The sequence below is a fragment of the Poecilia formosa genome, unplaced genomic scaffold (genome assembly GCF_000485575.1).
Source record: "Poecilia formosa unplaced genomic scaffold, Poecilia_formosa-5.1.2 Scaffold277, whole genome shotgun sequence".
Classification (NCBI taxonomy): domain Eukaryota; kingdom Metazoa; phylum Chordata; class Actinopteri; order Cyprinodontiformes; family Poeciliidae; genus Poecilia; species Poecilia formosa.
The window spans coordinates 154,112-178,366 of NW_006800216.1; the positions used below are offsets into that span (position 1 = coordinate 154,112).

General features: G+C 40.4%; 2 protein-coding genes across 12 annotated transcripts in view; one reads left to right on the plus strand and one right to left on the minus strand.

The window, feature by feature from the left end:
- The first annotated feature begins 9,025 nt into the window (after positions 1-9,025).
- LOC103151279 (E3 ubiquitin-protein ligase TRIM21-like) lies at positions 9,026-11,824 on the plus strand. 2 transcript variants are annotated; one of them, XM_007571245.2, is made up of 2 exons: positions 9,026-9,147; positions 9,284-11,824. In XM_007571245.2, the coding sequence occupies exon 2, from the start codon at positions 9,318-9,320 to the stop codon at positions 10,929-10,931; it is 1,614 nt and encodes a 537-aa protein (XP_007571307.1). In that variant the 5' UTR covers positions 9,026-9,147; positions 9,284-9,317; the 3' UTR covers positions 10,932-11,824. The 2 variants fall into 2 exon arrangements, with proteins under 2 accessions (XP_007571307.1, XP_016536828.1); XM_016681342.1 differs by having other exon boundaries at positions 9,086-9,147; positions 9,309-11,824.
- Positions 11,825-11,997: 173 nt separating this feature from the next.
- The window catches only part of osbpl8 (oxysterol binding protein-like 8), a 71,078-nt gene continuing 58,820 nt past the window's right edge, over positions 11,998-24,255 (minus strand). For 6 of the 10 annotated variants that reach the window (XM_016681334.1, XM_007571250.2, XM_016681339.1 and 3 more), the window contains 15 exons: positions 23,175-23,340; positions 22,721-22,946; positions 22,174-22,358; positions 21,986-22,067; positions 21,791-21,889; positions 21,347-21,443; positions 21,169-21,267; positions 20,990-21,087; positions 20,297-20,386; positions 19,493-19,629; positions 19,117-19,302; positions 18,002-18,155; positions 16,422-16,524; positions 15,498-15,603; positions 15,285-15,414 (listed from right to left, as the gene is read on the minus strand). In XM_016681334.1, coding sequence (XP_016536820.1) covers positions 15,285-15,414; positions 15,498-15,603; positions 16,422-16,524; positions 18,002-18,155; positions 19,117-19,302; positions 19,493-19,629; positions 20,297-20,386; positions 20,990-21,087; positions 21,169-21,267; positions 21,347-21,443; positions 21,791-21,889; positions 21,986-22,067; positions 22,174-22,358; positions 22,721-22,946; positions 23,175-23,340 — 1,958 coding nt within the window. Of the gene's footprint in view, positions 15,415-15,497; positions 15,604-16,421; positions 16,525-18,001; positions 18,156-19,116; positions 19,303-19,492; positions 19,630-20,296; positions 20,387-20,989; positions 21,088-21,168; positions 21,268-21,346; positions 21,444-21,790; positions 21,890-21,985; positions 22,068-22,173; positions 22,359-22,720; positions 22,947-23,174; positions 23,341-24,255 lie in introns of all 10 variants that reach the window. The other 4 variants (XM_007571247.2, XM_016681336.1, XM_007571249.2 and 1 more) reach the window with 2 other exon arrangements.

A 24,255-nucleotide genomic window follows, 5' to 3' on the forward strand; every position in this document is an offset into this window, starting at 1 on the left:
AAGGTATGAATCATCAAGAAAGAGTGGTATTTGACGCAAAATGTCTTTGACGTAGTAGTAGCAACACAAGTCACGTAATGATTGTTTTTAAATGGTTGCGTTATGGACTTTGTGAGGATTTACTCTCCAGTTTTCGGCCGGTGTTTCCTCGTGTCGCTATAGACAGAAATATTGACCCTCCACCCCCGACTGATGAATTAGCCACAGTCCAGCTGCTGTTTATTCCCTCTCATTGTCTGAGATATTATGAAATGATTCATGTGGCTGTGAAGCCGCTTATGGATGAGCCTTAGCCTTCCGCTGTTCACAGCTAATGGATTCATGAGCACTTCAGTAAATAGGCCATGGCACACGAGCGGGCCAACGGCAGCAGCCAGGCCATGAATAATGTATCGAGGCAAGTTCAGAAATGACTTCCGACTTGTAGGAGGTTTTTGCTGAACTCCTGGTTTGTCGGGGAGGAAAGAACCTTCAAGGTTTTGTTCTCTTTTCCCTTTTTTTGATGCTTCTTCAAAGGATTTTTACCCTGATGCAAATGTGCAAACTGTGGCCATCTTTGTGGAGTTAGGATAATATGCTAATATTCTTTGTTTACAGAAGTGCAGAAAAGCTATGAGGACATTAAAATTGCTCACTGATTTTTGTGAGTTGCATTTACTTACAGTCAGCTTTTCATCTGTTTCCCCGGTAAAAATGTTTCACTTACAGAACTGTAAAAACGCATTTACTTCCCTGTGGATTTCTCTTGTATTTTAACCACATTTTCTTTATACCAGACCTTATTTCTTTATTCTTCTTGGTCTAAAAGTAATCAGGCCTGAGGCTTGAGAAGTCGAAGCAAAAATGGGGTTAATCCCAGTTAATTCATGATTGGTTAATCCATGATTCATGGTTACGTTTTCACAGAGGACCAGGTTGGTTTGGATATCTTTTTTCTCCTAAATGAAATCATAAATTGATGATATTTTTCCAACAGACAGCTGTTTGACAACATGAAGTAGGCAATAAAAAAAAATCTCCCAAAGCAATTAAAAAATACATTACAAACAAAGTCTGAGCAAGACTGGGGGAGATCAAAATCACATGTGCATAAATAACTGAAATGGTTATCTTATATTCTCCTCATGCTCTACCCCTCCAAAAACATTACTTTGACTCCCAAAAGTTTTGGAAAAACATTCTCTCAATTGACAATGTAAAAGTGCAAAAAAAAAGGAAAAGAAAAGAAGAGAAAAATCTCTAGAAATGGCTGCACTTTCAATCCACTTAGTTTAACATATACCAAGCTATGCTATGTAATAATGTTCACTATACACCTGGTTTAAATTTGGGTTTCACTTCTCTCTCAATATTTGGAAATAATGGTGTTTATATGCTAATGCTGATGCTAACACTTTGCTCAAAGGTTCCAGTTACATCTCTGGTAAAAACTGGCCCCTTATTCTATGCTTTGCTTCAGACAGAGGGTCTGGACCATCGATTGTTTCGAAACGATTGCTTCCTGTAAGCTCTGTTGAGGTTTTAAATTTTATCCAATCGCTAACGTTTGGCTGTGACGTATGTAATGAGCCAGTTTGAGGCTATGAAGCTTACCAGAAATTACCCGTCTTGTAAACAACCGTGAAGAGAGAAGAGCTGATCCAGACGTGGCGGCTGTTTATGTTAATTAAATATTTGGAAGCGTGGCCAACACAGACTGAACGGCTCCGTTCTCTTCCTCTGCTGCCATTGCTAAAACTACAACCAGCCTATGACTAAAACAGCGCAAAAAAACTGATGTCATCATTCACCACTTCTCCTTCTGTTTGTTGATTGGCCCAATAGAAAATTTAATAGAGAGAGTCAAAGAGAAGGGGAGAAAGCTCAGACTGTGCTGTGAAATGAGATTTGAATCAAGCAGAATAGCACAGGAAGGCAACGGCCATGCTAGTTCTCTATCTATTTACTCAAATTACAGCATATTGTTATCATTGGTAAAATAAATGCACTACAAATGCAGTCAACCCTTCTGATTTCAAACGCAGAAAGAATGTAGATCACCCTTCATTCAGCGTAGAGAAATTACTCTTGATCAATTAGCTACAGTTAGCTAACAGGGGTCTAATCTGTCGAGTAGTAAGTGTTTAACCAAAAGGGCAGAGCATCAGACATTGTTCCCGTGACAAAGAACTTCTCAAATGATGTTGTGTTAAGCACAAAAAGAGCTAACATGGCCTCCAAATAATCCTCAGGCTCAATGAAAAGCGCCACCTTTGCTGTTTTGGACATTGTAAGTGACCATCAGCAGGCTCGTGGACAGCCGGGCCGGACCTCTGGAGGATTCTCGTCCAACAGCTCTGGACAAACCTGCGAGCGGCTGCTAGTCCCTGGCACAGCTTTCATACAGATCTGATGCCAAAGTGTGAAGAGTGAGTCAGTTCTTTCCCCCGGGACGGCTCAGCAGCCAATTAAGGCCTTTTCTTTTATGAAAAACATCAGTCATTGCTGAATAACATTAATAACAAGAGCACATCTATCACTGTCATCTGTATAATTATTAGTTACCCACAGACAGTAATAATATTCTCAGGGACGAGTAGCTAGAAACATGCTGCTAGCTTCTCAGTGACGCTGGATTTGCTAATACAGCAGATGCAAAGCAGCAGAGTTATGTTAGAGGTGAGAGTGTGATCCACATCAGCTAATATCTATGAGTCAGGCTGGGAAGCCTGCAGCAAATCTCACCAGTCAACTCTATTGTTTCCATACACTAAAATATGCAGCTATTAACTGATCAAAAACATGGAGTCTGGACAGCTATGCAATAAATATGTTCTCCAATAGAGTTCAATCTGTCAATGCTAATATTTTATGATGCAGTGCATCCTGGGGTTACTGAAACTCCTTGAAAATACAGCTGTCTTTATGATTATTCCTTTTTACCAAGACATCAACTATTGACTGGTTTTAGGACTTGTTTTTGTTTGTGCAAAAAAGGTTCCATAAAAGAAATCTTTTATGGAAAGAGTCGTTCAACTAAATCGGTTTAGTGTACACTTCTATGTTCATCAAGAAAAAATCGTGACCACAAAAAAAAGTAATTTAGATTCCAACAAAACTTGAAGATTGGTGTCTGCCGATATATAATTTAAACAATAAAAAAATGATTGACCTTTGGAGATGGGTAATGATTTTTCTAGATGTTCTTTTACACCAGTAATCTGTCTTGATGTGTTGCCTTCACTGCAGGCAGGCAATGTGTAAATAAAACTCTTGAATCAGACTTTTTGTCCAGCAATTTAACAGTTATCCACATAAATGTCAACTCAACTGAAACCTGTATATGCGGCAAAGAGAATAACAGGAAAACAATTATAAACCAAAATGTGCTGGATAATAATCGAACAGATTCTTAAATTTTAAGTTTATGAAAATCTAAAGTACAAGAAATACCTTTAAAAGGTCTTCAGTGATTTTTAGGACCATCGATGATTGTTACAGCAGTGCATGGCAAGCTAACCCTATGTGATAGGTTAGAAATGTGGGTGGAGTTTGACCTTCCAGCAGGAAAACAACCCCAAACGTATGTATAATAAATGTATAATTTAGAAACCAGCGTATTCAGGCGTTAAAATAGTTCAGTCAAAGTCTGGTCAGAAAATAACTGAACAATCTGTTGAAAAACTTTAAAACTGACATTTACAGACACTCTGTCTAATCTGACTGAGCTTGAGATATTTTACAAAAAATATCTTGAATCGGAAAGCTGGCAGAGACGATCAAAATGATATGGAAGAGCAATAAAAGCTAATTTTACAGTTGAATGTAAAATTTGTACAATTTTACTTCAGAAACATAAATAGCATGTGAAATCTAAGTGGTGCGAATGCTGTATAGGAAGAGAATAAACAGATTTGATAAATCAGCTCTGTCTGGGTCACTGTAGAGCAAACTGAAGCAAGCAGAGACCAACAGAGCTGCCTGATACGGCAGTCAGCACACTGTCTGCTGCGCAGACAGGCAACCAGAGAAGGCCCAGCCTCGAAATCTCTGAGTCATTGCTTGCCTTCCTCCGACTGCAGCATCCGTCTCGCCGAACGCCCCCCACCCAACCACCTTCCGACAGAAGCTCCAACTTCATTTTTCTCCCCCCAGCCCCAGCTGTTGTTTCAGCCTGTATCTGTGACAGCGCGTGCAAACAGAGCTAACAGAGGAACTTCTAGCTGCCGTGGTTACGCTCGGATGACTGTAAAAGCTCAATGGAAGCTGGAAGAAAAAAAAACAAAAACGCAGAAACAAGTTGGGTTCTGACCTTCATATCTGCAGTTTCTGTAGAGATCTGAAACAGAAAAAAAAGCCATGTATGAAAACACAGTTATTCAGAATTTCGGGATATGAAACTGGTCCATCAAACATCTCAGACTACAAACTGACGAGATTCGGCAAAGACAATAAACCCAGAATCCGGCAGCACCGTTAAAGTTATCTATTAATAGCAGCTTGATGCAGCCTGGAGAAAGACTGAATTAAAAATGAACTGAGACTGTTCAGTCCAATAAGCTTCAGTGTCACATCAGAAAACAGTCGATCAGATATGCATCCATCAGGCTTTAGATTCAATTCACCAAACAAGAACGGATTAGAGTTGGTCTCTGACAGACTGCTAAACGGAGATAATTTACTGGTCTGTAATATATATATATATATATAAAATAGAATGAAAGCCAAAACATGTCCTGGGTTGTGTTTTCTTTGTGTAGGATAAATGAAGTACATTCTTTTCACCCCACTTGTTTACATAACAGCAATGTAATGTCGAGCCACTCTAAGCCATCTTTATCCTGAGGTCAGAGAATTTTCATTGGTGCAGACAGAGAGTCTGCACAGGGAAGCATGAGTTTGTTCTTACTGCTTAATTAACAGTAGTTCAAAGACTTTAAAGTTCTAGCTGTTGTTTTAGAGCAACCTATCATACAGTAACTAATATGAGAGGAAATCTACTCAGTGAATATCTAATATTAAAAATTTCCCGAATTGCACTAGGCCTTGGACAGACATTCCAAAGATAATATTTGAATATTTCATTTTTTTAAAGAGAGTGAAGTATTTCTACAATGATGCAATGTCCTGGTTTGAATAACATTGTGATTTGGTAAGAAAAACCAACCTACCTTCACGTAATATGCAGTGAGCCAGCATGCTAGCTCTGCCATAAGATGCCACATTGCTTACACACAGCAGGAAAATTATTTATTAAAAAAAAAAAACACTAAAAGACAACTGGTCCCAGTGTAATGCCCTGTGGGACTCCAATTACAGTAATAAACACTGAAAACAATTGATGTGCGATTTTCAGCTTAAGCTGCTCGGGAAGGAAAATTGCCAAACTTTGTGGAAAAATGAAAAGAATCCGAGTAAGATAATGTTATAACTGTGCCAAACACTTGCAGACCAATCTCAAACCAAATCTTATCCACTGAACGTCTGACATGTTCTAAGAAATTAACATCCCCTCTGTCTTGGAAGAAACTTAACTTACATTGGAACATTTGTTATTAGACAGCTGTTGACACAATTTAAGCCTATAAAACATAGCATTTTGTAAATCAGGCCTAAATTCGCAGTGTCATTATAAAATAACTGAGTTGAGGCAGGGGGAATTACTTTCAAACTTTGACTAGGATCAAAATACATGATGTACAAAAGGAACTGGCAGATTTGTCTTAGCTCAAGTACAGGAGCTCTTCTCCAGCTTGCTCCCAACTCTGAGGAAGTTGGAGAAGCACAAAGTGGAAGCAGACTGGTTGAATCCAATGACTAATCAATAGCAGCTCCAGCAGAAAGCGATCCTTAGGAGCGCCAGTGCACATCTAGCTCTGATAAAGAGCTTTGGTGGTGAAATCTGAGCGGACCCGGTCTTTGTTGACGATCCCGTCGGCCACGCCAACGTTGGATCAGCTTTTGATTTTATGGCAATGCACAGCTAAATGAGGGACACCTGAGACAGGAGCGGGGAGTTTATTAATTATTAAGCTGCTGGACTGCAGCTAAATGTTTGCATTCAGGGAGAGACGAGAGGAGGCAGCTGCACTTCTAGGGGTTCCCCACAGCAATTGGTCATTCTAAAAATAGATTTCTCAAGTTTGGACTATGGACAAAGTCATCTTTGTAGGCATGATTCATTCTCATACATTCAAGTGAATGAGCGGCAAGACTCTGAGGTGAGATCTTTGCTGCGGTCATTTAACTAAAAATTAAAAAAGGAGGTTCAATGGGCAGCACTGCCCTGAAGGTCAGCTTAAACGCTGTTGTTTGGGTCAATCAGGTTTAAAAAAAAAAGAAGAGAAAGAAAATAGAAGAGGAAAGATCCTAATAAAAAGACACTGCACGTTGCACTAATCCGGCTATGAATAAGAGCGGCTTGCTGCAGCAGTTCCTTTATGCTCTGTCGATACCACAAGGGGATAAACGCTGAGCCAGCATCCATCGCAACCTCACCAACACTGCAAACACTGCGGATTACCTCATTATATGTCTGTTAACCCGTTTAAGCCTCGCCACGAATACAGCTGCAAAGGTGGCCAGAGAGATTTGGGATAACATGTCGTTCTGTCCGACAGCTTCAAACCCTTTACACTACATTTCTAATAAACTATTGACGATTTAATTTGTTTGAAATGGAGCAAGGCAATTACTAAGTAATACTTGTGTACTTTGTTGATCAAAGTACACAAGTATTACACTGAGTCGAAATACAAGTATTACACTGTATTTCGACTCAGTTTACATAAACACATATACCTGTCTTAAAATATTTTAATTTATTAATATTTTTTCTCTCAGAGATGTTCAATGACAAAATTGCTACTTTTAGTTTACAACAATTAAAATCTGCTCTTTAACTTGCTGCAGCTAGTTAAAGAGCCAGCTAGCAAGTGAATCGCTCGTTGCAACATTCTTTTTTATTTTTAAAAAGAAAAAAAACAAACATTAAATTGTCCACCACCCCAAGATTAAAATAAATTAGACATTTACGTCATTGTTTTTAAAAAAGATACAGATAGACATCTTTAAAGCAGCTAATTACCCAGCTAACAGAAATTCAATTGATCTGTTATCCCTAAAAGGTATGGTTCCTATGGCTAACGTCAGACTCTTGTGCAAGAAGCAATTGGTGATGTTTGGCAGATTCTCAGGACAATGGACTTCAAATGTAACACACACGTGTTACATTTGTGTGTGTGTGTGTGTGTGTGTGTGTATGCATTTTTAACTGACCTACTTTATTAAAATGGCTCACAGAGTCATTAAATCACACCCAGCAACCTCAGTTTGACAGGACACTGACAGGACAATGCCAAAGGGAGATAATGACAATAAAGAAAGGAAGACGGATTATATAATATTTTAAACCCAGAATGTTTCCTTTATTATTCTATATAGTTACCACCTTCCCCTTTACTATCATTTCCTCTATAAACCACTGTCACCACCCTATCATTTTGAATCTTACCCCTATGCTTGCTTATGTTTGTTATTTTTACTTCCCCAGCCCCTTTTTTGTATTGAAGACCAACCTGTCTTTCAATTTTTTTCCTGTTTCATTCATTTTGCTTTGCTTTTCCCTTTAGCCAGTGTCTGTGCTCTCTCATTCTTTCTAAGCTTTGAAGAAGAGCTGAAAAATCCTGAGGGTGATGTATCCTAGCAACAGCAATATCCAACTTATTCAGCAGAGGGATGAACCAAATGTAATATTTGGGAAGAAAGGGGATTGCTAATAAAATGCTTTGGAGGAAGAGGTTGAAACAAATGCTGGAGGTATTACTACACTAAGAAGGTTAAGCTTAAAAACTTCCTGAGGTGATATATATTGAACTTATGAAGGGTTGCTTAAAAATCCATACTATACAGAAAGCACTGTACAAAATAGTTGGTTGGGACAAACTGTGACGTATTAAATATAACTCAATGTGGAATGCAAAACTGAACCTGGAAGAGAAATATACACTAAAACCACCCCTCTATTTCCAAGTAGCAATGGAACACAAAAAACATAAATCAGAACAGAAACTAAACAAGCTGACATTAGGATTGCTGCACAGCTGTCTGCTACAAGACATTAGAAAAGCATCAGATTAACTTTCCAATAGACAATTTCTTGTAATCTTGTTGGACAGATTATGATCTGGAAACTGCCTTTCAACATATATTCAAAAAGGTGATCATTCATACTTCCCTTACATTTAACTTAAGTTGTAATCTATAAACATTTACTTTATGCCAAAATATAGCATCTTTAAAAAGTACTCAACCACTTTGATGTTGCCCTTTTTTTGCTTTTACAAATGAATCATGATCAACCTAAATTGGCTTCACCACCCTATAATGACTATAATCTCCGTACTCTTTTGATAAAGACAAATCAAAAGAATACATAGATCAGGGAAGCGTGTATCTCAAGTGACTGTAGAACAAAGACACTTGTGTCTGGAAGGTCCATTCACTGGTTAACTCACTTAATGGTTAATTCACTGCTTTGCTTAAATTAGCCTCACATGAAGGGAAATTACAACTTCGTTCATAAAACTGATCTGTGGATTTGTCCCTATGGAGAACCATGTCACAAGGCCATTAGCAACATTCAAATGGTCGGGAAACTCCTTTACTCCACTGAGAATCTGTGATTCTTAAAAAGAAGGTGGATAAGTAGAAACCAACTATCTAAAACACTAGAATGGGTCATCACCAGTCAGAACTAACATCCAGCATCTACTTCCAGAGAGAACAACAGGCGCTATGAAGAAGAAAAGTTCAACACTGGAAACACTGACATATTTGCTAATAAAAAGCGCTTGAAGTATACAAAATGCTTTACTGTCTTCACCACATCATAAAAACATATGATGAACATTTGCATCAACACCAAAACTGTTAAGTCATGACTGTAGATGGAGAGGAGCACAAGCTTAGCAAAAATGTTGGTGTCCTCTTTACTCCAGCAGTGACATGGGGGATTCATTGTTCTGTTTTACATAAACTCTGCAACAAGACACCAAAATCCCATTTAAGGGAGGAGATGAAACAAGAGGTGGAGTTTTAAAGGAGCAACTGGACTGTTAAAAGAGAAACAAGTGACTCACTCACTTGAAGTAGTGTTCTTAAACACAGGTGAGTAAAGCTACTCAAACCTCCTTCTAGAAGATTTTTATAGCCTCCTATACAGCTAAATTTCTTTACGAGTTCGTTTTGATGGATTTTAAAGTAATGTTACAATCTTGTGAAGAGTTACTGTTGATTTTTACAGCCCTCCCACTCCCTTTTGATTCCAGTGAGTGAACATGGCAACTGCTTCCAGTTTTCTATCCGAAGAACAGTTTCTGTGCTCCATCTGTCTGGATGTGTTCACAGATCCGGTCACCATACCATGTGGACACAACTTCTGTAAGACGTGCATCACAAAGCACTGGAACATCAGCCGCCACCAGCAGTGTCCGCTGTGTAAGGAGCAGTTTGATCTCAGACCAGCTCTGCGGATCAACACCTTCATATCCGAGATGGCTTCTCACTTCAGGAATGCCAGGAGCTTGTCAGGACAAGTATCTCCCGGCTCAGGAGGGGTTCTGTGTGATGTGTGCACCAAACCCAAGCAGAAAGCCTTTAAGTCCTGCCTGGTGTGTGCTACTGCCTATTGCCATACTCACCTGGAGCCTCATACGAGAATCGCAGTGCTGAAAAAACATAAATTGATCAATCCAGTCATAAAACTGGAGACCATGATGTGTGGGAAGCATGAGAAGCCTCTGGAGCTGTTCTGCAAGACCGATCAGAGGTGCGTGTGTCCAAGCTGTGCTGCGTCTGACCACAAGAAGCATCGGGTTGTCGCTCTGACGGAAGAGTGTAAAGAAAAGAAGAAAGAGCTGGAGAAGACCAGAGTTTGTGTTGAGCAGATGATTCAGGAGAGATTACTAAAGATGGAGCAGTTTAAGCAGTTGGTGAAGCTCAGCAAGCAGGATGCGGAGGAAGTGACAGCAGCTGTTGTGGAGGACTGTTCGGATCTCATCGATTCTGCAAGAAAAAGTCTGGATCATTTCATCGACGTGATTGTACAGAAACAGAAAGCAACAGAAGAACAGGCAGAAGGTTTCATAAAAGAGCTGGAAGAGGAAATCTCCATGCTGATGAAGAATAGATCAAAGCTGACGCAGCTGTTGCAAATCGAAGACCACTTCCATCTGCTCCAAAACACCCCAAGAATGACAGTTACTGCCAAGGACTGGACCAAGGTCAGAGTCCAGTCCTCCTGCGATACGACGGTGAGGATGGCTGCAGTTCAACTGGAGACGATCAGAACAGAGATGAAGAAGCTCTGCGCTCGCATTGAACTTGCGAGAGTCCAGCTGTATGGAGTGGACGTGACTCTGGATCCAAATACTGCAAACCCCTATCTGGTGATATCCGACGATGGGAAAACTGTACGATGCAGTGATGTTACACAGGTTCTCCCAGACAAGCCAGAGAGATTGTCAGCCTTTGGAGTCTTGGGAAAGCAAAGTTTCACCTCAGGAAGATTTTACTACGAAGTTGAAGTAAAAGGGAAAACTAAATGGGAATTAGGAGTGGTCCGAGAGTCTATTGACAGGAAGGGTGAGAACGCTATTTGCCCTGAAAACGGCTACTGGGCTGTATGGTTAAGAAACGGCCATTACAGAGCTCTTACTGGGCCCTCTGTGCCTCTGGTTTTGGTGTCTGAGCCCCAGAAGGTGGGGGTTTTTGTGGATTACGACGAGGGTCTAGTTTCCTTTTATGATGCTGAGTCAGCACATCTCATCTTCTCCTTTACTAGCTGCAACTTCAGTGAGAAACTCTATCCTTACTTCAGTCCCTGTCCGAGTGACGGTGGCAAAAACTCAGCCCCTCTGATCATTTCCAGCATCAGCCACACATTAAACTGATCGCCCAAATGCAGTTATGTATCACTTTAAGAAAACATTTTGGATTTACTCAGGTTATATTTGATGTAAAAATGTATTGATCTGAGACATTTAAGTGATAAATGAAAAGCAAAAACAGAAGAAATCTGTAATAGGGACAAGAGAGCAGAGAATAAACTGAATAGCTTTTGGCTGAACCTCATTTCTAATCATTTTCTACATCTAGTTCTACCCTTTATTGGTAGTATTACAGTCCATTACTCCTCCTCCCTCCTCCAGACAGAGTATGAACTGATATCAAATGTTTAACTGTTATCTGAGAGGTACAGAAAGGACAGCTCTAATTTAACAACCTTTGTCAATGTCCTTGGGTGGAGAACTGACAACAGGGACAGCTGGCTGATGGAAACAATAAGTTGAGGTAAACTAGTGAGGTCCAACCCCACTTTGAGCTGAATACACCTGATCTAATCCAATAATTCTAGATATTTCTGGAGATTTCTTGAGTACATTTGAAATGGTTTCAGATTATTTTTAATCCCAAATAATACAAAATGTTCCAGAGGTATATGAAATGTGTAAACACAATAATTTATTTGTGAGACTTTAAATAAATGTGGAATATCAATGTATAGTGATAGATGAGTGTGTGAATATCAGCAGCTTGAACATTACTGAAAAGATCAAGTCACTGAAGAAAGGATCTCTGGTGCCCTCTGGTGGTGGTTTAGATTTATTAACAAAACCTAATAGCAGTTGTGAAGATGTAACGATTTAAAACCTTGTTATACCTTGATATTAGTGGCTGGCAAGCTTTAAAGGAAAATGGACATTTTAAGAATTTCTTATTTGATTTTTGTTTTGTTTCATCAGCAAATTTAACAAAAAAATTCAAGTTTTCACTTGACCAGTGATAGGACCACATCTAAATTATTTTTTTTAAAGATATCAAAGGATTAGGCCATGGAATAACATCTTTGCCTCAACTTTATTCACATAAAAAATAAATCTGGGAATATCTTGCATAGATTTGGTAATTCTGCATTTTTAATCTGAATCTACTAAACTAAACACACACACAACAGAATGAAGTATGTAATTTGTTTTTATTGTGTTACATGTGACCATAAACTTCAGAGAAGTTACAGTTTCCATGGAGATACAGTAAATATATTCAATTACTTGAATAGGAAAAAGGTGTGTGATGCGTGTGTGGGGAAGTGAGTCGCCCCAGTTCGGATAGTCCCGCGTGTCTGTTATTAACGTGAAGTGGAATAAAAACGAGCGTGTGCATTTTGCAAAATAAAACAAACATTAAATATGACAAAAGAACAGTCACCTAAAACTATGAGCTGAAAAACAAATGTTCAACATAAACCCACATACAAAAGAGGAATAAATAAAACGATATTTCACAGACACGGCAACGACGACGTACAGTAAAGATGGCCGCTTCCCTCCACGTTTTGTGTGTTGAAGACAAGGGAGCGAGGGAGACGGGAAGGAAAACTGCCTGCACTCTTCCTCCTGTGGCAGGGGATCGGCCTTCGGGAATCTACGGGCGGCGGGTGTCTACCTGTGGAGTCAGACTTCATATGGCACCGTCCACACTACAACTCTACAGTAAACCCAACCACAGTCCAAGTCCGAATTCAGACTATACCTTCTGTTGCACCCTGCCCACGCCACCTCCTTTAAGCTACAACTTCACCCCATGTCTGACTCTAAAAGGCACTGGTATGTACTTATTTCCACACATTCTACCATCTCAGGCAATGAGGACGCACGGGAAAAAACAAACACACATACACTCGGGCCAGCCGGGTAACTTCCAGGGGTACAGCTGGCTCCTACGAACGCTACCGGTCTCTGTTGTCCCGAAGCTTCCATCGCTTAACAGTCTGCTGACGGCGGAGGCAATCGGATATATGTAAACGTCGACAAGGCTAACATCATAACAGGCGAAGACATAAATAAAAACACAGTAAAACAGTGCTGCTAAACTTACCAGGATGTTCGCCAACTAGTAAAACCCAAACAGGAGGAGGAAAACGGTTTGTGTACACAGTGAGAGTGTCCGCGTGCCGCTCCGGAGGCGCCGTCGCCCACCCGGATTATTTACACAGTGACTCCAACCGACTTCTACTCTAACACACAAAGAGTTTGGCTGCACGTTTTTGTACATTTGGAATGCTCTTAACATGGCGACGGTTAGAAAAAGGTCTACAAGTCTACGCGCTCCGACGAGGAGCCTCAGAACAGAGTCTATTCTAGGTTACATATTGAAACTTTGAGGCTCAAATGCGCTGGAGGAAGTGACTGATACTCTTTATCGGATCTGCAGCGGAGCTGCTGCAGTCAGGCAGTGAAGTTCGAACAAAGTGTTGAGCTTTGATTTGTCTACTCGGAGCCTATTTTTGCCGTATGCTTCTATTTCACTAGTTCCCCACCAATCCAGTTCACATGTTGCTGCTGGTGCTTGCTTGGCATTTGCTTTTAACAGAAGCACCACAAAAATAAATAAATAAGTTATATTGTGGCAAAGTTATTTACTAGAGGACACCAGCAGTCGGATATTTCATTTATATTTTATATAAAAATTACATGGTGGAAATAATATATATTGTATTATTGTCATCACCCTCATCTTTAGCACAGATCCTGTACCACTTAAATTAGGACTTTAACAATTTACACGACTTTGCGTGCAGACACTGCTCTCTGTGGTAAATACAGATTTATCATTCATTTTCTGTCATCTCTAACAGTTAACCAATTAACCAAACTGAAATATGGAAAAAGTTAAAATAGTGTCGACTTAAACCAACAAGAAGCATGCTAACATCAGCTTACCACGCTAAAACTGATCAGCCTGCATATAAACATTAGTACCGCAACATTCAGATTTGTATTTAGAAACAAATGATAAAATCATGAAGGTTTAAATGAATTGGATGAGTAACCAATTATATCAGGACACCTGGTTGACGATAACGAGACGAATGACGTGCTTTGGCTCGTTTTTGTTGGATTTTCTATAGAGCCAGTTAAAAACCGGCTACAGCACCAGACGTAGTTCAACACTAGAACCGGATTGGTGGAAACATTGTTAATAAGTATAATAATAAACGGCACCCTTTCAAACTTAGATGTGAGGTTTTTATACTTAAGTTTTTAAAGAGATGTTAAAATAGTGAGGATAAAAAAAAAAAACAATCATTCGTTCTCACTCTAAGTTTGATTTGAAGAAACTAGGCTTAAGAGACAGAGTGCCGTTCTAAGATTCTTTATTACTAATCTCTACCAGAAGGTCGGCTAGCTTAAATTAGGACAGTAAAAGGGCAGTGGTCACTGGGGTGTTTTAAAAAGACTTCAAATATATATATATGTATATATATATTTATATTTATATTTTTTTTCTTGATTAGAGCATCAGTCTGTCTCAATGCTGAGTCGATACCAAAGTGAATCTCCCACATTTCCAGTGCATTTGTGCCGTAAGACAAAAATGGTCTCCAAAGGGTTAAAGTTCGCTACTTACAATATACAAATAGGATGTGTCAAATGTGATCTATTTTCTTTTTTTTTCTCTCTAAACAACGACTCTGTATGCAAAAAGCGGAGGTCTATAGCTTCTGTTCCTTTTGTCCCTTGTGTTATTCTCACTGTCTTCTATTTCCAGATGTGGAATCGAGGGTGAATGTAAGAGGATCTGATCATATAAAAATAAAAGTTGCACACATTGATTGGACCACTCTGTTTTTCTTTCCCTTTTTTTTTCCATCACGTTGGTTTGTTTTCTGTTCTGAGCAGGCTTCAGTTAAACACAAGATGAGATAGGAAAACAGAAAAGAAGCACTAAAATTAAAGGGATCTCATGTGCGTGTGTTACAATCTGACCTGTGGTCCTTGTTTTTGTGTTAGAAGCTTCCCTGTCGTTTGAGGTGAAATGTGAAACATCAGAGTAGCATCACTCCGTTTAAAAAAAAAGCAAAAATAATGAAACAGCTAATAAAAAACGGCTGCCGTCTTTGCCTTTAACATCAAGGCATTAAAAAAAAAAAAAAAAAAAAAAAAACCAGGAAAAAAAAAAACCCGAGGCAGTCCAGCCTTTTATTCCATGTGAAATCCCTTCACCGCTGTTCCCCTCTCTTTGAAATCCATGCATCTCCGCGGAGATTTAGAATGATGATGTTTGCGAATAAATACGATAAAAACGGTCTCTTTCCGAGTTCTTCTGCTTTTCCACAACACAAAGATATGGGTTTGTTAAGCGGAGAGAAGGAGGGAGCTGGAGGTCAGCCCGTCTAAAAATCTCCGGTGTGTGTGTGTGTGTGAGAGAGAGAGCGAGTTCAGGTTGAGGCCTTGTGGCTGCTACTTGAAAATGTAGTTGATGAGAACCTGAAGGACGACGAGGCAGGCGATGATGACGTAGTCCCGCTGCTGGAGGAAGGACGTGTTCTCCGCCCGGCTCTCTGAACGCATCCGCAGCGCCACCACGTTCCTTTACAACAACAGACAGGAACGTTTAACGCGCGCGGCATCGGGACGCGTTTGCAGCATGGGACGAGTCAAGCTCTTTCTCACCTGTTAATGTCCTCCTGCGTCTGCTTTATGGAGTTGATGGCACTTTGAAGTTCGCTGAGGTCTGCACCCTTTTTTCTCAGCCGACAGTTATGCTTGCTTTTGTGTCCTGCAACAAAAAAATAAAAATAAATCGGCGGTTTTGTCATTATCAGGGTACCGACTAATATTTCATACATTTAGTGATGGAAAACGTGCCCACAGCATTATGCTGCCACTGCTTAATGGGTTAAGGAGCATCTGCAAAGTATTCAAAGTGTTATTTATTTGTATTTTAATTTTAATAGTTTTTTTTTCTCCATATAGACCTATCTATGTTTTAAATAAAGTTGTTTATGATGTTGTTAACCCATTTTGTTATGTTATGTCCTTATTTTCAAATGTATTTAAATACACTTTTCTCTCAAAATTCAACACGACGTGCAATAAAAAAGTGACATTTTTGATAACTTGTTAAAATTGAGAAACAAAACATACAGAAAAAAAAGTAAAGTATTAACAGCTTTTATTCTACGCTCTGTTGAAACGCCTTTGATGGCAAACAGCCTCTGGTCTTCTTGGGCGAGTCTAAAAGATTTGAATGTTTTGGAGTAATTTCAACATTCTTCATAAACTTTTGCTTTAGTCCACAATTTATTATTTGTCTTATCTTTAATTTTTTTTTGTACCTGTGTGCCCTTTACTTAACTGATGATAACCATTAATTTGACCACTGTGGTACAAATTTCACTCTGTTCTATGATGTGAAGCTTTTTCAGTGCTGCCCATTATGCAAACTTCATGTATTTCTGTTTAGAATCCATTTTACGTTCAGAAAATGCTACAAAACGCCACAGAAATCCTAAAAGAAGTCCGCTGAGCGGTATAATTCCATTCCGTTCACATAGCTGTGTTTGCATATGGACATGCTCGATGAGGCTCACTCACGTTCGCTCCCCGATGAGTCATGGTGATCAGGTTCTGGTGAGGAGCAGCCGCTCTCCAGGCTCTTGGGGTTGTCGCTCTTGTGTGTTCTCTTTGGCACCGTTACCTGATCAGCCATTCGCAGATGGACACACAAACAAACAAACACATGTGATAAACAGTTGGAACGTTATCAGCCAGCAAAAAGCAGATAAAAACACACATAAAAGGGCAAAAAGAAAGAGAATAAACAGCGTTAAAAATTGGGATTCTCGTGCAGGAAACTCCACCGGTGTCGGCGGATAGCGGCGGCGAAGTGACACATGCTGGTGTGTTAGTGCGATCATAGCAACACACAGCTAGCACTCAAAAGTAAACAACCAGGGGAGAGTTGGAACACAGAATCTGTTTGTAGTAATGAGGGCAAACTTGCAAACAGCTTTAATTAAATATTTTAGTTAAAATCTGATAAGAAACTCCTTAATTTAAGTTTTTTTTTATTAGTAAAAACACAATTTTACAAAAAAAAAACAACAAAAAATTACTTGTCAAAACTGACAGCCAGTTGAGGTCCAAGGTTTTCGCATTATGCAGGCCAGTAAAAAGTTTACATAAAAACAAAACCAGCGAGGGAAAAGGAAGTAGATCAGTTATGCTAGCTTGACTTTGACAACGTTAATATGTGTATGTGCTGCAGAATTTTGTGCGTTTCAGTTCAGAAAAAAAGAGAAAAAAAAGGCAAACCACACACCAACTCTCTGACAGATCATCAGTAGAGCAAGTGTTTAAATTAGCTGATCAATCACCGCTGGGTTCAGTTGATCACTGATTAATAATTGCAAAATAAACATCGAGCCTGAAAACGTAAGACCATAACGGACTGAATGTTCCGCTCTTTGAGTGGGGAATGATTTTTTTGGTGTTGAATCCTGAAACATTTAAATATAACCTCAGCTCTGCTGGTTGCTGTGGCAACGGGTCTGCGTGTAGCGTGAAGCTGACGTAGAGCGAGAACGAAGCAGAATATGAGTGGTTTATTCTTCAGCGGGTTTTTTTCTGCGTTATTTTTCCTTTGCCATGGCGCACTGCACTGAGTTAATAACACTTACATCTCCAGTTTCATTTTGTTAACAGAACTCTACCACAGCAGAGCAGCTATGGATGGTGAGTAAAAGGATCGTCTTTTTCCCCTCCAGCGTTTGTGCTCATGCGTGAACTTTTTGGATGTAAACAACAACAGTTAGCGTGTCTGCAACACTGGCTCATACTGGTTGTTGCATCTGGAAAATGGCTACTAAACACTGAGCATTTTTCCGCCTTCTAAAATTAATTTAAACTACTCTAAGCGTTAGTGTTTGATGAGTCATGCAGACACAACAATGAAACAATGAGGGCGACAGAGCAGCCAGTGTAAGACAAAAAGTTTTAAATAATGGATTTAAAAAAAACAAACAAACAAAGAGGCACACAAGAGTCCAGGCTTATGATGGCGGCAGCAGACAGGTGGTGGCACAAAGAGATGAAGCGACAATGGAGGCGGTGCGCCGGCTGATGCGTGAAGGACGGATGAGGCGGTGGCATGCTTCGTCACCGGGACAACGTACCTGGCACTTGCAATTGTCCCTCCGCGGCCCCTGGTTACTCAGACTAATAAGACTGCCAGAACGTACCATAGGGGTGCGGTGTCGGACCTTGGTCTGGATGCAGCCGTCTTTCTCAAACTGAATCAGGTCGTTGAGCGGATCCCACGGCCTGGTGCTGAGGAAACACACAAGACGAAGAAATGAGAAGGCAAAAGAAGAGGGACAGAATCTGTTCTTTAAGTTTCTAAACTGGAGTGCCGCAAGGCTCCATTTTAGGATTCCTTCCATTTCCCATATTTATTCACAAAATTAGAAGATTATGTCTACAGCTAAATTTCACTTTTATGCAGATAAACTTTACTCACTTGGCTTATTCAATGTGATGTGGCCCATTTCTGAGCTTATAACAAGCTTTCAAGTGCTGTTGGTTCTTATTATGAATGAAACTAACTTTCTGTTTTCCAGAAATGACTCCCATACTTCTATGGTGTTCCTATTTCTACCCGACCTTACAGAGAGAGAACTACTTGTATGTTTGGCTGGACGAACGGCTTGACACCCAGGAGTGTTTTTTTGCAACATGGCAGAACTGTGTTATTAGTTTACACCTTTGTCATGACATATTCTTCAGAGTACATTAAAGCTTAATTCTCACAGGGAGAGTGAAAATACTGTCTTCTAAATAATCTTCTTTATAAGTAATGTTGATTTTGACATTTTATATATTTTTTATGTAGTTCAATATAAATGTTGAACTCATACATTAAACATTAATCAAAAGGGACAAGCAAACTAAAGGTCAGATAAAATAAAATAAAAAAAACCAACACAATCTTCCTTTGATCATGATAACTCTGCAGTTACAGTAGCCACCAGAAGGTGGCAGCCTTGCACTTTGCTAAGAAAAAACAAAGAAGCAAATGGTAATAATTTTAAAAGAAATCCATTAAGGTTTGATGACTTTTTTTTAGTAACTACTTTTTAAAGCTACATTCAAAATGCCTCATAATTGTAAAACACTTAGATGCTAAAAGTCAAAGTTTAGAAACATTTTTTGGCCTTGCAGTGGTGAATCTGGGCGCACCCATCTGAAGTCTAATCTGGCTGGTGTGCAGGGCCACAGAGGAGCCACTCACTCGGCATATCTGTAATGCCACTCTCCGGTGATGGGGTCCTGCTCGAACAGGGCGGGGATCCAATCCTCGCATTTGGTTTTGCGCTCCCGGGCCGCCTTCCTCTGAGCTTCCTCCAGGATGAACTTCTCGTTGGTGGCCTCCGTCTGGTCCTTGTTGTTGATCGCTCGAGTCACGTGCTGCCACAGCCTGGAAGGTCATAAAAACATTACAACCTGTTTGGATATTCCTCACGTTTGTCCTTTCATTCAAATAGTCTGAAAATGTTAAAAAGCAGAACTCTAGTGTAGAAGGGATTAGGATTATCCAAAGACAGCGGAGGATGAATTCTTATTCTTAAGAATTCTTATTTATGTTCATTAAATAAACCAAAGTGCACCTTTCTGACTCGAAGTCCCCCTGCTCTTCAGGTGGGACGGTGTAGCGCGTCAGCCTGTTCTGCCTCAGCTCCGGCGTCGGGTCCCAGAACGTATCCATCGTCCCCGTTTTTTTGTCGTTGATGAAGATCTCACTGTCCTGTGAGAGGAAAGTCAAACACAGTCATTAGCTGTGTTTCCATTAACCATATAAAAGTGCAAAAAGGAAAAACAAAAAAAACATTGCGCAAAACAAAAAAATAGAAAAAAAAAAAAAAAAAAGTTTTTCGGTAACACTTTTTTTGCATGACACGAGTTATTTGACTATCAACCAGATGTTACTGCTGGCGGAAACGACAAACAAGACAACAGGAAGTGTTAGAAGGATGTTTTTTAAAAACTTATCCTTAATAATAATACATTTACATTTATCCTTATTAAGGATAAGAAAACTTATCCTTAATAAGGATAAGTTTTTAAAAACTACTACAGTACTGATGATAAGTACATACACTACTCTCATCAGTACTGTTTGTTCACAGGATTGTTTATCCTGTGAACAAACAATCACGTGTGATTTTAATTGCGTGTCTTATTTAACGGAAAACGCAATTGCAAAATTGTGTTTTGTTCGGCATTAGCGAACTACTGACAAAGTTAGCTCGTGAAGCTATGATTTGTTCACTACTTCCTCTCAAATCTTTGTCTACAGCCTTACAAAACAACAGAAATCTAAATAAACACATTCAAGCTACTAAAACAAAACGAATATTACAAGCAAGAAAAAGCATACTTGGTGTTATTTAGAACAATAGGTGGAGTCATACCCAGTGTCCCTCTAGAGTAGCCAGGACCTCCTTTCCCAGCTTGATCTTCCCAGAGATCTGGTTGACACAATCGCTGCTGCCCAGGAACGGCTAAAAAAGACAAGCAAGACGAGGGACAAGAGGCGAAGGGGACGTAAGAGGAATCAAGGACGAGGGAGGACAGGACACAAAATGGAGGACAAGCACAGGACAGTAAAACCAGAGAGAAGAAATGGACTTACTGTTGTTACTTTGAAGAAACATTTTATAATGATTTTTTATCTTTTAAATCGAATTTCTTTAAATATTTACCGATGCTCCTTGAGAAGAGATTCATAATCTGACAAGAAATCCTGCTGATCTGCCCTGTTAACCGCATTTTTAGTTAATTAGATTTTAAAATGTTTTTTTCTTCTATTGAAGCTCTCCGATCAGACTCACTGTTTTGGAATAAACGATTGATAGGAATAAACCGCATGCACTAAAGTCACCTATCCTGTCCTGCACATACCTGCCGCTGGTTCATGACAGGGTAAAGCAGTTGGTAATGGTGGGGTTGGAGTTGGGTTATAGGGTTGGGTAAAGAGGTGGGATGGGTGGAAATGTTGACGGAGGAGCGAGACAATCAGAGACATCGCGTAAGAAACATTTCTGCTCCTTTTACACTGACCATCTCCCACTCTACGATGACCGCCACAAGTCTCGCAAACGTACCTTCAGTTTGAACTCGAGCTGAGAGCTGTAGCCCGTTTTCTCACACGCAATGGTGATCTGACCTCCCAGCTCCAAGGTCATGGTTCCGTACAGAATGCCTTTGATATAAAAACATGTTCCAGTCAATACAGATCAACTAGATGTGAAGTTAAACAAAGGTTTGTGGCGTGCACTCTGACCTTTACAGTGAGCGTAGGGCATGTTCATAACGTAGTCCTCCCCTCGGTTGAGGAAGGTGAGCCGAGCCTCTCCGTCTAAAATGGCTGACAGGGAGTTTCCTGGAATGGGAGTGGAAACTCATCAGTGCTCTGAGAATGTTAACGAGGCGAGAATTAAGACGGCTGAGGTCGTTTGTACCGTAGAACTTGGACTTGGCGAGGATGCTGCCGCTGAGGCAGAACCCGTCTTTCCTGTTGCTGACGTAGAAGGCCGACACTGGCGGATGGTGAGAGACCTGAGAAGAGAAGGTTTTTACCCACAAGGCAACTTTGATTTGGCTGTACACTTCCTTCCTTTAGGTCCCAAAATGGTGCATTTTACAAAAGAGTCATGAAAATTCAACATTTCTCTTCATCTTTCACTGCTTGTAATCTATTGAACAACTTCAGACCTACCCATAGATAGAAAGTTTTTCAGATATAGTCACCTTGCTAAAATAATGGTTGCAGATGACTGAAACTTGGACAAGTCTAATTTATGGAAGTTAACAATGAATCATTTCAACCAGCCAATGAATGTGATACTCATCCCAATGTAAACCTCTCATCAGTACTGTATGTAAGCTGCTGGTGGTGCTGGTACCTGTTCTGCGATGTAAAAAGTCTTGCTGTTGGTCTTCTGATGGAGCCACATGCACCGGTACGTCTCTCCAATGATGGGGTTGTATGGCTTCTTCAACCCCTGTGGATTAAAGCAAAAACAGGATTCATCAGAGCAAAATAAATACAAAAAAATAAAAAAATACACATAACTCATCGTGAAGTGAGTCAAACTGACCTTTGGCTTTTTGTAAAATCCAGAGATGTACCATTTCACCACCTTCTTCATCCGGTTGTAGGCATTCTCTTCAATTGCAGCTCTGGAACGAGAAACATCGACTTCTTACCTGAGCCATGTTGTCATAACAACCGCGTCTTCTCCATTGACAGTGCATTTATTGAACGGAAAACACAGGAAGCTCTTACTCGGACAGGAAGTCTGCGTGGTAGTAGTAGTCGGACAGCTTGTCCAGGAAGGACCTCGGCTCCAGGACGAAGGTGGGCAGGACGACCTTGGACAGATCCATGCCTGGACGCACCTGCTTCAGCAGAGTCCAGATCAGAGACTTGTTCTCCTCGGATACGGTCTCCGTCTGTGCAGCCTCACCGGCCTGAAATGGAGCAAGTCGACGACGTTAGCTAAAACATGCACAACCTGTACTGTGCCAACACTAAATCCCACTGAGGCTGCTGAGTCTCTCGTCAATGTGAAGGTTTCATTGAGCTTACTCCAAGTGTTTCATTTGTACGCTGATAGACTCTCAGAATGGAAATGAGAGTTGGCACTTTCACACTTGCCATCGACTCACTGGAGTCTCTTAGACAGAGCGAATTGCAGATACTATGATCACAAACTGACATGCTGCATAGAAACATTAAAAAGAAGTCTTTGTATGATTCTGCAGTTCAAGACTGAGATGAAAATGGTTGAAATCCTTTAAGGATATAATGAAAGTTTAATGTAAAGCCGTACCTCCCCCAGCTCTTCGTGCGACTGCTCCATGTACGGGGTTTCCCGCAGGTGCTCATTGGGGTCCATTTCGATGTACGAGTCGTCCTGGCGCTCTGACGTGTCGCTGTCGCTCTCCTCGCTCTTCTCCAGGCCCTCGGGGTCCGACTCCTCGTGGTCCTGTTCGCCCTCCCGGTCCGACTTGTCCGAGTACAGGTCCGGGTCTTTTAGGTGGTCGCCGTCGTTGAACCTGAGATGAGACGGTTCGGGTGCGAAGGGAAACAGATTCGCCAAGTCAATAATCAATAAGTGGATCCCCTGGATTCTTTCATAACTACCTGTCAAGGATAAATGTTTTTCAAACTATTTTGCCAGCACATAAGTGCAGACTAAAACTGATTATTTGTTGTGAAGCCAACTCTATATGCGTCTCTCTGACTAGCAGTGTAGGTCGTGTGCGCTAACTGGTGCTGCTCACTGGAAGCCTTGCATGTTGTGGGCTCTGAGGAGGCTGTAGAAGTTAATGGAGTGCTCTCCACCGGTGGACATGGTGCTCATGTCCTCCTTCCCCTCCCGGATCATGGTCCTCTTCAGCAGGCTGGAGCACTTCAGGGCCAGCTCCAAGGCGTCCATCCAGCATCGACCTGAGTGAAACCGGCCCAATTACACACCCACACGTCAGGAACAAAACCGCACAAGGTGCTACACTAAAAAAAGAAACTTAACTTTGGATTATCGTAACTCGAATAGATGTCTTTTATGTCCCTTCCTGGGACAGTTTTCCTCAATACGGGATTGTGGAATACGTGGAATGTAAAGGTTTAACAAATGCAAAATAGAGGTGTGTGACCAGAGGAATTAGTTGTTCTTCACAATCAGATGAAAACAATTGCATGATGGGCAATGAACCTTAGTGGTTGAAATACTGTTCCAGTTTGACTCATTCCAGCACCATGGAGAGAGACTCTGGAGCAAGACGGAACAGCTCTCCATGTGTCAGCACCATGGACAGCGCAATAAATGCTACGATTCCTCCTGTTTTCTCTAAACCCCTAGAGAGTTTGCACTAAAACATCATTAAATGTAGGTATTTTGGGTAAATCCTTAATGAGCTTAGTTAGTCTGAAAAAAGACATTTTCTTGCATTTTGTGATGTTTTTAAAGCATCTATTTTCCCACACTCATTCACATAAAAGTCCCATTTAAATGCACTGAAGTTTGAGGTTCTGACAAAACAAAATGAGCAAAAGTTAAAGCGGTGTGAAGACTTTTGCAAATGACTGTATGGATTTACTTAGAGCACAGACGTATTTACTCTAAGCTTGGCTCATGATAAATTTTGCAGGACGATAAATTGTCCCTGAAATTATTGCGATAAACAACAATCCTGTAGTTTTGAGAGCTTTTTCAACTAATATAAAAATAATGGCAAACATTAGCAAGTTCCAATAAACTTTCATTTTGCACATAACACTCCACACTGCCACTGGAAGACAAATATCTACAGCAAAATTGCTGAAAACAAAATTGTGTATCAAAAAATATGAAATCCCCAGAAT

Coding starts and splice junctions, on each gene's coding strand:
- LOC103151279 (XM_007571245.2), top strand. CDS start 9,318: ATGGCAACTGCTTCCAGTTTTCTATCCGAAGAACAGTTTCTGTGCTCC.